Source organism: Coloeus monedula (assembly GCF_965178545.1).
Source record: "Coloeus monedula genome assembly, chromosome: 2".
NCBI lineage: Eukaryota > Metazoa > Chordata > Aves > Passeriformes > Corvidae > Coloeus > Coloeus monedula.
This window is the reverse complement of record NC_138782.1, coordinates 95,197,139-95,213,986: the sequence shown is the minus strand read 5'-3', so window position 1 is coordinate 95,213,986 and position 16,848 is coordinate 95,197,139. Positions and strand designations below refer to the sequence as shown.

The 16,848-nt window shown below is 37.9% G+C and overlaps 1 protein-coding gene across 4 annotated transcripts in view; it reads right to left on the bottom strand.

Moving 5' to 3' along the window:
- Positions 1-6,220: 6,220 nt before the first annotated feature.
- HMGCLL1 (3-hydroxy-3-methylglutaryl-CoA lyase like 1) overlaps positions 6,221-16,848 on the bottom strand; it is a gene marked incomplete at both ends in the record, with an annotated part of 78,249 nt that continues 67,621 nt past the window's right edge. For 3 of the 4 annotated variants that reach the window (XM_082303407.1, XM_082303408.1, XM_082303409.1), the window contains 2 exons: positions 7,467-7,604; positions 11,726-11,851. In XM_082303407.1, the coding sequence (XP_082159533.1) occupies positions 7,491-7,604; positions 11,726-11,851 (240 nt within the window). Of the gene's footprint in view, positions 6,298-7,466; positions 7,605-11,725; positions 11,852-16,848 lie in introns of those variants that run through there. The other variant, XM_082303406.1, reaches the window with a different exon arrangement.

The following is a 16,848-nucleotide window of genomic DNA, read 5'->3' as shown; positions in this document are numbered from 1 at the left end:
GAAGCTTATGACCCATCTCATCAGCTGTGTTTCCTATTCATTGTCTCTAGACAAGACCCAAAGTGCCTAATTGTCCCCTTGCTGTGTACTGGGAGTCATGGTCCCTGAACACCATTCTGGATCCCACTTTGTGGCTATGAGCCCTGGATTTCTCTTTATAGTTGAGGTTTTTTGCTAGATTTAAGCTTGTATTTACTGCCAGTGAGTTGTCTTTGTTAAACCTTTGTAACAATCTGGTTCTGGTGACCACAGGATAATGGACTGCTATTTCTTATTCAGCTGTTACCAGGAATAGCACATGTATTGTCTTGTTATAATAGCATCTGATTAATTAATTTTATTTTGAATGTGATTAGTTTTAATTTTGTCTGAATTATCACTAAGTGTAACTCAGCTCCAGTTTTGACCATGACAGATGACTAATCTAGGGGTACATCTAGGGCTAGATGACAGATCTAGGTCTAGAAATTATTGTGATCAGAAAGGCAGGAATCTCTGCTCTTCAGTGTGACTCTTGCTTCTGGCTTTGGTAGCTTGTGAAATTACTAGTGTGAGAGCAAAATCTTAAGTGTGCAGTTCTGTTGGGGAGAGGCTTAGAAATCTGATACACTTATTACAACATGGATTTTCTCTGTCTTTATTATCTGCATGCATAATACAAAACCAAACGAAGTCTTTTTTGTTTTGCAGTCAAGTGTTCTGTCATTACTAAATCAGCATTTGGACAAAAATCCAGAAACAGAAAAGTGCAGTTAGTTTGCTAATCAAAAAGATCTCCTTTAGCAGTCCAGCAATTTGCAGTGTCTGCCTTACCTCCCACCAAAGTTCATATTCTTCATCTTGAAACTGTGAAGTGGGAAGACTTCAAACTGAAAATACTGTTGAGAATATGTTGGATAAAAATATTTCTTTATACAGGAAATGTACTTCTGACATGAAACCTGCGCTGGTTTTCAGTCTGACTTCAAAAACCAGTGAACCCTCCATATCACAAAATTTGAAGAGCTCCATTTAAATTCAGATTTAACTAAACCTCAATCAACAACAACAAAAAACTTACCTTCTGTCTTAGAAACTTTTTGTTTTCTAATTGTCTTATATTTAGACACTAGAAACCCAACTCATATATGTGCTTACACACACACACACACTCACAAACAAGTATGTAAAATGTATTTGAAACGGAGGGTGTGTGAGTTACTCTGAAAGACAGCAGGACACTTAGTGGCTCTTGTGGTGTTATGCAGTTTTACAGGCTCTCTCTTGAAAGAGATGACTTAAATGCTTAATGGGAAAAGTACATTTCCTCCACTCTACATGTGAAAAGTAGTCTGTCAATTGTATCTAGGTGTTAGTTATTAAATAAAGGAATTTCTGCTGGGATGATCTGTATTCCTGTGATACTGATTTTACTCTAACTGCTTCACAAACAGTTTTGGGACCAGAGAATCATAGAATCAGTTCGTTTGGAAAAGAACTTTAAGATCTTTGAGTCTGACCATGATGGAAGAAAAAGCAGTATTTTGTAAGAGCTTCATTATTAAAATATTTTCCCCTGAAGTATGAGATCTGCATCTAATACCCAGATGAGGGAAATTAAGTATCATTGATGGCAGGATTCCCAGGACGCACATAATTTTGGGTAAGGATGTAGCATTCATCCTCTTTCCACTGGAGCTGGGACATCCCAAAGTGAAGAAATGAAGTCTGATTGGACTAGAGGGAGAAAGCATTAATTTTTGCCATACAGCACTCTCATCTGAAAGGGAGAATACTGGGTTCCAGTATTTCTTTGAAGATTGTTCATACATTTTGTCTAATGATTGTTTCAATTAAATGTGTGAAGAGTTTTTGAGACAAGTATGCAGGATTAGCTCTTCCTTCTGCAATGTGAAGCTACAAGGCTGTAAAGCCCAGGTTTGTACTTCTCCTGTCTTGCCACAGTGAGTCTTGAAGTCTTGAAAAGGAACATTTTCCCCTGGCTGCCTTACCTGTTTGTGTGGTCAAAAGAATGAGCTACTTGGATAGGCATGGGCTCAGCCTTTTCAGGCTGGTGTGGGAATCACATCCAGGTACTCTGAGCTATGTGTCAGACCAAGCTAGTAACACGGAAGATGGATGGAAGCAGCACCAACACCAGAAGGTGGTGCCATAAAACAGAGAACAGCATTCAGTTCTTTTAAAAAAAAGGCTGTGGCTGTCTTTCCACCAAGGAAAATACTAACCCTTATGTTCAAGCTAGTGAAGATAACTAACTGCAGCTCGTGTTGAGGCACTTCAATAGTAGCATGGGGTTAGGGAATTTTGCTGTTGACTTTGCCAAGAAGGTTCCCTCATCAACATTTTGATGTTTCAGACCACATGCTGAAGTCATTCAGTCTCCCATGAAGTGTGTAGGGAATCTGAGACATCACTTAGATGGCACGGATTTCTACCCTGCATTGGAACATCTGAAGTTAGATAATGCCTCATTGAATTTTTTCAACTCCTACCTCCATTTCTGTCCTGTAGCTTTTAATGTTTAGTTAATGGAGGAAAGAAATGTTTCCCCAGTAACTTAAAAGAGATTTGTCTGCTGTAAAAGCACACAGGAACACCATATTAAAAGGTAATCCTAAGAAAAAGCACTCAAAATGGATTACAAGGTAACAAAGTCAACACAGGCATACACGTCAGTGACAGCTTATATTTGCTAATGCTGTATGCATGAGCTGGTTAGTCAGAGCTGCTGAATCTGGCATAATACATGACCATATCAGTTTCAATAAACACTGAGACAGATTTTATTTCAGCTTTAACACCACATATTGCAAAATCACAAATGCATTTAACCAGGCAGATACATGACAATTCCTTAACAAACATATCGTCTCTTTGACATTGGTTTCAAAGGACTAAGTTGACTTTGGCTGTAGTCCTTCTGCCTGCTGTGTTTTTGCAGCAATGAAGATCAACACTGCATTACAGCAGGACTGTAGAGAAAAATAATCTTCGAAAATATAACAAAAGAAAAGAATTGATCAGCAAGTCAAGAACTGGAATTCATTTACTTCTCCAGACTATCTGTTTTGCCACTTTTCTAGATACTTCACAATCATTGAAGAGAACTTAAGGCAGTGTCAGGAATCATAGAAAAATTCAGTGGCAGAGAATACTGATTTTCTAATATCACAGTAACTAAACAATATTTCTACCCCTTCAAAACAACTCAGTGAAAAAATAGGCCGATCTTATATTATACATTCACACTAACTCTTTGTATAAGTATTATTTCATTTCAAGAGCACTGATCCCAAACATACGAATTTTACCTCGCAGACTTGCAGTCTTCATTTTGTGACTTCTTAATACAATAATAAAAGTTTTATGAACTCAAATGACACTATTAAAAGAGGAAAATTAGCCAAAGCCTCTCTGGACTTATTCACAAGACTAGAATATTTAGTTCTTATTTCATAAGCTCTGGTTACACATGAAAATGAAGAATTAAAGTGCTGGTCCAGAGCCAAGTTGTCCTAATACATAAAAGTTTAAACTGCAAAGCAAGCTGCTGCTGAAAGACATTAGAACTGTATGGGATCTATGACATTGCTGTGTTCTGGAAGGCACTGAAGAATGATTATGCCCATACTAATGAAACTGGATCAACTTCTCCTCCAGCAAGGAACACCAGCCATGCCTTTAACAATGTAATATCTTGACTTACAATTTTTATAATGACATAGCGTTAAGAACACCTGCTCATGGATGCCAAACACCTGGATGCAAGTCCTCCACATCCAGGGGGCTACTTCAGAATGAAGTGACAGCAGTGTACTTAGCTGGGGGCACTGATAGGGACTGTAAGAGCAGACACCACTAGTGATGGGTTACTCTGAATATAAGCATAAAGATTTAGGAAGTCAGAAGCACTGGAGAGCATCATCCCATGTCTTAACATGTTTTTGAAGGGGTATAGTCTCAACTGTTTTATTATATGCTGAATTCAGTGTTGCCTGTGTGACTGATGCATGTTCATGGAATAGCTACTGGATTAGCCTTTGATCTTAAGAGCAAGACATGCTTATTTTTTGAAGCCAGACATTAGGTGTCAAAATGTTCTTCACAGTCAAAAATTATGCCAGCCCAGGAAAGCAGAGCAGCAGCATTTAACACACCTAAAAAATGTCAGTAGGCAGAACATAAGATGTCTCAGGATTCTCAGTCACACTGCAAGTAAACAAGGATTTTATAGGGATTGCTCACCTGGACCCACAGACCTAAATCCATCCCAGGTGGCAATTTTGGCACATAAACACTGGGTTGGAGGTTGCTTTTTTTTATTCTGGCTCCATGTTTCTTTCTCTCTTGTAACAATCCTGACAAACAATCTATTTGTCTGTGACCTGCACCCTGGATTACTATAACTCACAAAGTGGTTGAAGCTGAGCATGTGGGTAAAGTATGGGCTCCAGATGTGACTGCTCATCTTTTCCAATGCTCACATCATTACAGAATAACAGACCTGCATTTAAGGCTCTCCACAAGCTTCCAAGTAGTTTCTAAAATAGACCAAATAAAGAACTGAGACATCTTAGGTTGTTCATCCACATGATTTAATAGGTACTCTGTTTCACTGCATAGGGAGAATTAAGAGCCTTAGAATTGCAAACCAGACAGCCCAGATGCTGAGAAGCCTATGATGCACCGTGCACAGAGGCATAAAAATGGACCCTATGTTCAGTTCCTAACCTGGCCGATAATTGAAGCCCTCACCACCACCTTCAAGGAACAGAACCCTTCAATCTGTTGCAGAGGCATTTACAACATTCTTTTCTTGGGATCTTTCTGGTCTTCGGAATTTTTAATTCCACTCTACTCAGTGGCACATCTTCATCCAGATTTACTAGAAAGTGTGTTCTTTTTCAGTTCAGGTATGCTGAGTTGGAGGGGACCCACAAGGATCACTGAATCCAACTCCTGGCCCCACACAGCACCATCCCCCAGAGTCACACCATGTGCCCGAGAGCATTGTCCAAATGCTTCTTGAACTCTGTCAGGCCTGGTGGTGCTGTGACCACTGCCCTGGGAGCCTGCTCAGTGCCCAACCCTCTGGGGGAAGAACATTTTTCTAATATCCAACCTAAACCTCCCCAGTACAACTTCAGGCCATTCCCTTGGGTCCTGTCATGGGTGTGCATTTGAATCTCCCCAGGCTGAGCAGCAAGCTCAATCTCAGTTTAGTTGTTTACTCTCACATTCAGGTTTGCATCACAACTGCTTTTTTTTCAAGGGCTGACTTCACTTTCAGTCTTTGAGAAGCTCAATATTGTTTATGTCAATTAAATATGCTTGCTCAGAGGGTCTTGGATGGAAGAAAATTCATCAGGCCCTACATGAAAACTTCAGCTCAAAATGAGCCAATTCTGTACCTACAGAGAAAACTAAAAAGGAAAATTTATTATTAAATAGGAGAGTATTACAGTAAGGTTAGTCACCTTCAGGGGTAAATGGCACATAAATTAAGGAGTTTTTAAAATGTCAATTCTGGCACCATGTTTATGCTTAACTACTAATTATTAGACTGAGTACAGTCTAAGTACTGCTTCAGTTTCCTCACTACTTCATTGGATCTAATTCATTACAGAATTTTTAAGTCTGTGAATGGTTCAAGACCTGGTTTTATTTAAGTTCATGTTTTGATATATGAGCCATAGTGGCTGCTAAATAGCAAAGCCCCAGCTGAAACATGGGGAAAAGAGGAAGAGCTTTTTTCTGGTGACCCAACCATGCATCCAGGCCAGGTCAAGCAAATCAGGGGGTTCACACCTTCAGAAGTACTTGAAAGTCTTCTTACTAGACTCTGCAGGAAAATATTCAGTATTTTGGAATGATAGGCAAGATACTTCTTGCCTCACCTGAACACATTTCTTTGTTTATCCTTTGACTTTTACCATGAGAAGAGTGAAACAAAGTAGCTTATATTAATTTTGACTATCATTATGGCATAAGGAGGATAGAGGTATTATGTCAAATTTATGGCTTTGTGTTGCCTGGCATGCAAAATTTGGCTTTCTTAAGCTATGCCAATTCTAAACTACACAACTGACTAAAAGATCTCAGAAAAATTCACTTTGGAATTTCAAAGGCAAACCGAGACTCAGATGTAACTTGGCAGACGAGTTCCAGACAAAAAAAGACTCAGCCTTTTCTTTTTTTATGTGTTATCTTTCACTTTCTTTCATCTTACCTTTTGACAAGATTTCATATTTTTGAGGAAAATTGAGAATATGGAAGAAGACCATAGTCCAGGGTTTTAGATTTTCATGTCAACAGGCCATGCTCAGAAAAAACATAGATCAAGGTTAAGTACACAGAGAAGTACAGACAGACCCTGCACAACCAACGAGCAACAGGACTGATGTTTCAGGCTGAAAAAAATGACAGTATTTTCATGGCACACTTGAACATTTATAAATAGGATAAGGCTCTTTGAATTTGTCCATTTCCCCATTATTGATCTAAAAATTACAGTGCAGTTCATTGGCATCTTGTTGAACTAAGGCATTTAAAAGAACAATGTCATTATCAGCAGAGCACAGAAAAAAATTGTAAGTGGTTTCCTTTGTGTAAGCTAGTCCAGCAGAATACTATTACCCTAAAAAGCTCGTGACTTATGAATGAGAATATCAATTCATAGCCTAGAGAATGAAAAATCTAATTGATGAAACCTTGGATGAAAATGTAGCCCCTTCTACACTACTCTGAACCTGAATGATGTTGAAAACCTTGCTGATTTTTATTTGTTTCATATAATTAGGTTTTAATAAGTTGACCAAAAAAGGAAACTACAACAAATTTAACATATGTAACAAATAAGGAAATTTGCAGGAGGATTTGAAGGATCTGGCAGAGTGCCATTCACCACAATGTCTTGGAACAAGATAAAGTTATCCATAATTTAACAGATGTTAAACAAAATTTTTAAAAAGTTCTATTGCTAAAAAATTCTTACAGTGAATTCAGATTTGGCTCCATGTTCATAACAGTGATTTGACAAATGAAAAGCAAGAATTCAGATAAATAAAATACATAATAGAATGGCCACACATTGTGTGAGATCTCATAAACTACTGAAAATACTTGTACTGTTCTGAAATCATCTTGATTAAAATTTAACTATGTACTCACTGCTTCTACCCAGTTTTCCTGAAAAGAACTAAAAATTCAATTTAAAACATGGTAAAAGGTCCTGGTGTTTATACATTTTTCCTCATCTGTAGAAGTACCACATACAGGATTCTGTACTTCAGTCATTTATTTCTTACTGACATATCAAACAATTGTTGACAAGACAGTACAGTACAATAACTCTTCCCATAAAAAAAAATTATGTATGGGTTCGATTTTGCTTCTTTGATGCAATGGTTTTCTTGCTTCTTTTCCTGATGCAAACGTCCTTGTTCAAGGTAAATGGGAAATGTAATCAAGCTGCAAAAAGAAAAATCCATCTAATTGATAGTGCCAGTACTGAAGGAAGCTTGTGCAACCTTTGAGTTTGTTTTCTTGTTCAAAGCTGTGCAGATGAAGTTTCCAGCTTCCATCACAGCATGAAGATTTACTCCCTAAAAAAGAGATGAAAAATGTGAAGAATAATAAATGCACATGTTGAAAATGCTTAGACTCCAAGTTTTTTGCTCCAGGGTCTAATTTTTGCAAACAAAGGGCCTGATTCATGTTATAGGTCAGGAATGGGGATCAGTAAAGCTACAGTGATTTACAGATAGTTACAGCTTCCAGTTGTTTGAAAGGTTCTACTACATCGAGAGTAGTGTCCATCAGCAGTGGACAAAATACTGGAGTAATATCTTTCAACCCCAAAAGAATCTGGAGTAAAGGACTGGAATTACAATTAGAAGCTAGAAGAAAAATACAGTGCCTAAATATATGCTATACTTATTTATCATCCAACACTATAAAACTTCATGCTTGCAAGTACCCTCCTTGCAGCTCAGGAAAATGGAGGAAACACACTTGCATTGGCAACTGAATGCAGGAGAAACAGGCTCCTGTATTGTCTTGAATAACTATAATCTCTTTCTGGAAGGAGTCCATTTCAATACAAAATTACAATTTACAGTGATAGCACAGCTGAGCAAAAGTTCACAACTGCTTGATCTGCCCATGCCAAAAAAACATGTCCCTTGAGCAACTATTTTGTAACTAAGGTACGTATCAGTGCTGCTTGATTGCTAAAATTAAATCAGATCACTGATTAAAGAGGCAAACCCACTTCATTATGACTCCTTTATTGCTCATGTATAGTAGAAGTTTTAAAGTTAGATCATGTAAGTGATGTAAGTACTTGCTCCAAAGATTGCAATGTAGAAGCCAGTAAAGTTCCTGTAGAAAGGATGCAATAGGGGACTTTGAACTACCAATACAGTGAGCAGTCATAAAAAGCTGGGAGAAGGGTGTCACTCTCCATTAAATAGTACAAGTTGTATTGCACCAGAAATACACTTCCATCACACTCCCACATTGATGCACTAATGTTCAGACCAAAACCTGATTTAAATACTTAATTCTTAAACTGGATCTAGCACTTATTTCCATGTTCTGTGGTAAACTTTGCCTTTTTCATTCTTGGAATTGGCTAAAAATGTTAATGAGAATAGAAATCACTGAGCAGAAATGTAATCAAAAAAACATTTTTAATTTGAAAAAAAAAATGTTTTGGAGCTTCCAATCAGCTCTAATATTTAGCACTATCTAAACTACATAATTCAAAGACATCCTTTTATAACTATCTCATTTTAATACAGTTATAACAAGGGTAATTTCAGCTTATTCTGTTTATCCTTTATGGGCCATTACTTAGGTTTAGTTTGTAAAGTGCTATTGCACATAACATAATCTAAAAAATTTTAATCCATCTGTGTTTTTAAAAAGGAAGAAATGAGCAACATACCCCGACAGACATAGCTGGTAGTTAGATTATGGAAGATGTCAAAATAAACTCCCCAAACTACAAAATATTCATGTTTTCATCACTGTGATACTGCATAATGTGATATGCGTTGATAAGAAACATACATTCACAGTTCACATTCATTAAATGGAATACATGTATCTGTGCTTTTTATACTGTCTTCCTCAATAAAAGTGTTGTGAACCAAAGAGGATTACCGTGAGGGCACACAACCCAGCATTCAGGAGTGTGACTCACAGATGGGAATGGGACAGGAATAGGTGTTTGTAAGGTTGTCCACAAAATAATGTGTCTTCAGATACCCAGAATATACTTACTAAGTATACTTGGTAATCATTCCATATATCCAGAATTACTCCTTCACACCAAGGAATGAATTTGCCCCCCAAAAAAACTCAAAAGTGCCTCCAATATTATTTATAAACTTGGATAAGTGCCTTAAATCAGAAAAGCTTCTGCAAAAAGGCAAAATCTTTTCATTCCTATTGACTTAAAAATTATTTCACATTTAGTCTGCCAAAGATTCATTTCACAGGTCACTTCTTGTTTATGTGTTCTGAAGAACAGTATAGAAAAAGCATCAATTATTATTTTGATGTATCTAGTCAATCTGAACTCAATAATTCACAGATATCACAGAGTCCAATCCTTAAGTGAATGGCCCATATGGGCGTGGAACCTGCTACTTTGGTGTTATGAGCACCATGCTCTGACCAACTGAGCTAAAATAATGTATGATTAAATAATGTCCAATAGTGCCTGACACTTAAGGTGAGTTCAGTCAACAAACGGAAAACTTTAGTGGATAGTTGAAATGAACATGAGAAAGTGCTCCTTGCAAATGGGCAACATTAGCAATTACAATTTCATTTTGTGCCATTACACAAAAAAGGAACATATTAATAGTTTTCTGCAATAATGATTTTACAGAATTGGCAACAGTACCAAAAACAACCAACGTTATAAAGACAAAAGCTCGTATATTATGGTAATAACTTTGAGGCTCCAGGTCTCTCATGCAGTAAAACACTCTTTATTTAATGAGCCAGAAAGGATTCAAAAAACAAAGCCTTGTGTTTTGCTATTGCATAATCTAAAATCTAAAATTAAACAAAACCTAAATAAAACCACCACCAAACCAAACAAAAGAAGAACTAAGCATTTGATGGTGAGATTGTCTCAATGGGATTTGGTGTCAGCCTTTAGGACAAGCTGGATTCTTTCTTGGCCACCAGATTGTTAACAGATTAATCAATTTTATCAAGAAGCCTGGGACAGAGTATATTTCATATAATCAGACTATTTTTGCTTAATTGCTTCCTTTTGCTATGAGTCAGTTGGGAAAGTCAATGAGTATTTTGCCCAAGGAAAGACTACACTGAAAGCCTAAGTCTAAGGTGCACAGCAATGTAAAGTAAAATGCATGCTTTCTCCTCCTTATTTCAAAGAATAGTGTTGTTACAAAAGAATAAACATCCTTCATGAAGAAAAGTGTGTACAAACAGTTCAAAACACAGTCCACTCATACAGTGGACACTTGTGATAGAACCTTTCCTAAACATGTGTCTGACATCTACCCTGAACTCCCTAAAAAGCAAATAAGAGCAGATAAGTGCTTACAGGGAACTCTGTAAGGCACTGAATATGCTTTAACAGTACCCAGAGAATGTGCAATTCAGAAATGTAATCCTTTCATGTCAAGGAACTCCATCAGCATGTACACCACACAGAACTGCAGCCTACAAGCAAGTGATAAGTTCCAATGAGCTCCTCGATAATTCAAATCTTACTATTTCAGACATCAGACATTTATATTTCTTTCTGCAGTAGTTTAAATGCAAACCACACACTTTGTAGTTTCGGCAGTTTTTTATATGTTCTTCTTTGAATTTGACTCTCCAAGTCTATGTCTAAATTAAACATAAAGTTACTGCAGTGCCTGAGTTAGCACAAACTTCTTATGCCACATATTCAGAACAATGGTGACCGACAGAAAGACCAAAGAGCACATTTATTGAAGAAGGCAGTAGGAATACAGAATAATTAACATGCCAACCAAGCCAGGGGTACTAAATGTGTGCTCTTGAAGTGTGGATTCTCACTGGTAAGGTTCATTAAAGTGCAGCTCAGTGCAGATAAGCTGCTCTGCTCTCTCCTCCAAGAACAGAGTTAGTAATAAAAATGACTGTGAAGCCTCCTAGCCAGTAACAGGTTCTGTACAATTTTGAAATATATTAAGTGGATACTTGAGAAATATCAGTGTCCTGTGCCTGGGCTCCAAACATCACAATTTTTTTCAATTTTTAAGTCAGAAAAATTGACAACAAATTAGTAAGCGCTATGAGCCAAATCCAAAACTGTGACAGAAACTGAAGTCTGCTCAGTCTTTCCACTGCAGAGATGACCAGCCTTCTTGAGCAATGTCTACAGTACTGAATTTTTTGTGGTTACTGAGGCAGAGCAGTGACACAAAGCAGCTGCTACTAAGTTCCTCATAGCTCCAGGTAAGAAGAAGGGGATTATTAAAACTATGTTAAATGCACAAACCATTTCTACTCTAAACTGCTAATGAAAACAACATCATTCCTGTTACATGTCAAGCCATATTAAAGCACTGAGTTTGCAAAAACTACTATGGGCCCTCAATATTTTATTGTACAGCATAGGTTATTGTCAGGTATGTATCGTACATTTCCTGGAAAAATATTTTTGTTTTCCTTAAAGTCTTAAGTAGAAAGATAAAAAATATCTTACTGTGTTGATCCCCAGACCATTCAGCATGTATATCACATCCTCTGTGGCTACATTTCCAGTAGCACCTTTTGCATAGGGACAACCACCAAGTCCTGCAACAGATGAATCCACTACAGCAACTCCCATCTGGAAAATAACAACACAAAAATGAAGCATCAAGCATCAGCACAGAGTATTATTTATAATTTTTCATAAATGGCAGGCCATATGTATTAGTTACCATGCATAAAATATGCATTTCTCCACAAATGGATGTGTTCCTTGAAGGAAATTCCTTATAATGGCTTTAGTCCTGACATCTTTATAAGGTAAGACTTTTCAAACACAGGATACGGAACAAAGAACTAACAGTCCATTACATGTGACTTTGGCAGATAAGATGATTGCTGTTTCAGAGACAAACTGAGGTTTAAGCCTTTTCTCTCTTTATCTTTCAATATGATGTTTATAAATAACCTGCATCTAGTATTGCAAAGGCTTTCATGCAAAAAAACAATCAATGGAAGTTCTCCATAGATACACATTAGTTCTGAGCTTTACTTGGAATATTTTTAAGACAATAGTTGGTGCACAGTGTTAAGTTTTCTCATTTAAACTAGCCTTAAATTAAGACTTGAAAAAACAATCAGCTGTTGTAAATTCATAATTTTTTGCTTTTTGTTTCCTTCCTGCTGCATTCAAATGTCTTCTCTCTTCTGATCCCCTCAGCATATTCATGATAAAAAATAGTAAACCAGTTACCAACTCCACCCAGGAGATAATATTACATTTCCTATAGAATAAAGCCTTCCTTAGGAGACTTATAAGGGAGGGGGAAAAAAACCGAGCCAGTGACTTCCACTGATTTGTTTAGTGAGCTCTTGCATCCTCTTCTCTCTATGATTTAGTTTTAAAATAAAGCTGAAACTGGAAAGTAATCTTTTTTTGTTACAACATGTTAGGTATGTGAGCCAGGACACTGGGTCTCCCTTGTCAGAGAAAGCTCTTCAGTCTTCCCCTTGCCTCTGGAGGCATTTAGGCTCTACAGATAATCAGAAGCAGGCAAGGGAATCAGGCTGAACAATTATTAGGTCTTCAAAGACACAAGCTCCTCTCTGCCTTAAGCACACTAGAGGGTTCCCTTCCCCGCAGGAATAATTTAGACAGACATACCCCCAAACTGTAGAAGGACAGGTCAGGTAGACTGAAATTCAGGAAAGGAGTTCCAGTGCATAGATAAATTTTCAAAACTCTGACTTTGGGTACAGAGAGATTCAGAGATTAAACCATGCCTCTTACTCATATGCAAGTCAGTAAGTTTGGCTTAGAGGCCTGACTGCACAGATTGCTGATTTCCCTTCTGAGGAACCTACCTGTCCCTGCAGACTGGTCTGGAAGCCTGAGCTTCTCCTTCACAGACATGCACACAACTAGCTGGCAAGCTAGGCGATGATATGTCCTGCATGTTGCAGTTGCTAAGTCCCCTTTCCAAATATACCTATTAGTTGGTTTTTTAGTTCTAGTATTTTTTTGTACTTGCTTCTAGCTTTAATGGTGCTTTCCATAGTTTTATCATTGGCCTTACAGTCTCTTTCAAAGTCCAACATTTCTGAAGAGCAATAATAAAGAATGAAGTGTTGTCCCAGGTCCTATTCTTGAACAGAGAATATTATCTTGAGCTAGGTAGCTGCTCAAAGCCTGTAATAAATACCTCAAAGGAGTCGAGGTGCATAACTGCGACAGGCAAGACAACACTATTTAATACTGCTCACACAATGAGAGTCTCTAAAAAGAGCTACTGTACCTTAAAGTACACTAATCTGTGACTTACAGAGTCAATCACCAAAGTGCACGTTTCGCATTTCGGTCGCTTGTCACACTCTTTGTTTGTGTAACCCATCAGTCAGAAAATGTGTTATACAACACATCTGTGTCCAGTACACAGAGGATATGCATTTGTGACAGCTGGAAATTCTGTCTCTTTTTGTACTAGCTGCTAGGATTCATGCATTTACTCTAGAAGTCATTGCTCCAAGCTCCACAGTGGCAGCTTTCAGCTTGCGTCCATGCAGAGACAGACTTAAAGCTTCCTATTGGAAAGATTCAGAGTATGGTGAAGGTCTGCAGAAAAGGGTGTCTGACATGTGGATGCACAGGTAATGATACAAGCATGATCCCACTACTAAGCCTGCTCTCTCAGTCTGATTTTAAGATTTGCATCAGAAATTACTGTTTCAGAGATGAAAAGGTAAAAGACAGTGTCTTTCATGGAGTTTTTCCCAATCTGTAAGGTTATGTCATAACTGCTAGAGCATTCTTCTCCATGTACTTATTTTCAGTAACATTTGCATGGGATAAAAGCTATAGGCAAATAATGTGGTGAGGCACATAATGGCTGTTAAATTCCTAAGGAGTATCAGCAGACTCAGAAACAGCTTCAGTAGCATATAAACAGTCACTTTCTAATCCCAGCAAATTATCACATTAAATGCTTATCCTTTTGCAAAAATGGGTGGAAATATCAACTAAATTGTATTTGGTAAAAAACAGCCAAAAAGGTTTGTCAGTAGCCTCCTCCAGTCCTTCACAGGGCACTCACTGCAAGCAAAAACAAGAACAGTATCCTTCCAGCATTAAAAGGCATGTTTTCTAAAGGCATTGAATACATATACATATTAATTCTTGATGTCCTTGTACAAACACTAGTGATACCACAGTAATTCTGAATTTGCAGGGCAAATCTTGCAACAGTGAGGTACAGGTTGCTTATAATTGTTTGGTGAAAGTGCTGGTGACAATTTGGACAGATAAAGGATATCACAGCAACTTGAAGGTAATGTGAAACACCTATCTTTGTCTAACCACACCCTTGTATTCTCAGGCAGCCTTGTCTGAGTTATTCAAAGTACCCACACCAGACGCTGGAGTAACTCAGACAATTTATCTTATCATAGATGCAAGAGCATATAAAACCCTGATGCCTTCTGCTGGCTAAGCAGTGGGAGCAGTAACCTCCACCTGATGGACAGTGATAATTGTTCTGTCTTTTAAATCATTGACTATTATGGCTAAATATAAAAAGGAGGAGGTCTAATCACACCTTCACTTAGGTAGCATCCTTGGGTGGTTGGCTTTAACCCTAGCACAGGACACTTAGTCCTTTACTTCCCAGAAACAGTGTATAAAGACTAAGTCTCTAAAATTGTCTCTCTATCAGGATGTATTTGCCATTTGAACATTAAGCCAGTGGTAGAAAAGGTCTTAACATGGCATATATAATACAGCAACCCTGACTGACCTCCAAATCTGACAGTTCTTCAAATCCATGGTCTTAATATACAGTGAGAAGGTGTCTCTCCTTTAAGAAAATGTCTTTTAAAGTTCTCTTCATGATGCTTTTGATATGATCTCTACTGCAAGGTATTACTATTTCAGCAGCAAGGTCAGCTGCATCTGTCTGCTCATGCATGTTGTGCAGTCAATTATAATGTGTTTGCTGACTCAAGTGCAGAATCATTGCAGTTCATCTTCAGTGCGGCCCCATTCAAAAAAATCCTAAAATAATCCATACTCTAAGCTCCAATTTAAGAGTGCTAAAAACAGATGTTGGAAAGCATCCTTCAGCGGTGCTACTAACTAATTTGGAGGTTGATATTACAGCCCAGCCTGTCCAAGCACAGAGTCTGAAGTAGCACCTAATAAATAACTTCTCTGCAAACTTGAGCAGCTATGAAGCTGTTCTGCTTTTGCAGCCATTAAAAGCACAAGCAGCTCTAAAAGAAAATGTAAGAATTGACAAAATACGTAAAACAAGGTCTTTTCCTTCATCACATGTCAAATATTTGTGAGACTTTTACAGGAGACAATGAGTTTCAATCCTTTTAGCAATCCAAGCTTGCAAAAAATTCACTGTCAATATGATGTTTAAAAAGGCAACAGTCTCACTGTTGCTTCCTGACAGGCACTAAATTGTGCTGACATTTCTGAGAAGTTGTACTGCAGCTCTTTCATAGGATATGTCCTAGATAAGCATACACCAAGCTGCTTACATATGGACATGTGTGAGGGTGAACAATGACTTGGCTTCCAGGAAAACTACAATACTTCAATATTTTTTGACACTTTTTGATAATCACTAAATTCCTGACAGTGGTCCCTGAACACCTTCCAAACTTTAGATTTGGCTAGCTTTAGCTTACTCTCTAGAGAAGGCATAGGACTTTTTGCTCCTGTCCTATGCTAACTTCCTAATACCCCAATGAGAAAGCAAGGAATTAAATTCATCACCTTTGTCAAACAGCCAATTTTAACAGGAAACCATTATTGCCAGTGAATAATAAATGCTTCATGTTTCTCAGTTTGCTTTACTAGCTCCCCATAACTTTTTGTTGGGACAGTCAGTCTCTTTCCTTACTGATCTTTAAACCTGGTTTGTCTGGCGGAAGTTTAACTTTGTTCCTTTCTTAAAAATGGCAAGGTCAGCATCACTAACTCCAGGAATGTATGTGGCATAAATCAGAAGCTATTAATCAGGTCTTTCATAAATTAGGCTTCTTCTAAACAATGAGATTTTGAAACCATAATATCAAGGATACCAGGTATGCATTAAACAGGAAAAGATTTGTGCCACAAAGTCTAGGGGCCACAGTGTTGTGAAGTTCACTGCCCAATGTCTTAGATATAGGTGCATGGAGGTATGGCAAAGAATAGCTGCATTAGTTCAGCATTTGTTCAAGGAAGGGAGAAGGCTGGCAGGAAGAAGTAAGAGGAGAACCCACATATGTCAGGTCAAAGGTTGCCCACATAAAAGGCAGCACAAGCTATTTAATCCTGCAGCCCAGTCAGTGCCTAGCTGGCACTCTTGGAACGGTGTGGTTCTGCCATATTAATGTGTCTCTCTGGCATCAGCCTGCTACCCACTACCACATGGTGTGCCACTGACAGAAACACCCTCTCCTGTAGAGAGACAGAGAGGTAACCACAGAAACATAAATAACCATGCCAGCAACGCTGTGTAATGTTCAGTGCCCACAAAGACCCTTCCCTAATTTACATAGTCAAGTTGTCTAAAATCAAAGCTTGCCATTCTCCTGTATTTCAATAAAATAAATGTGTGCAAATAAATATTACTTTGGTATTTAAGA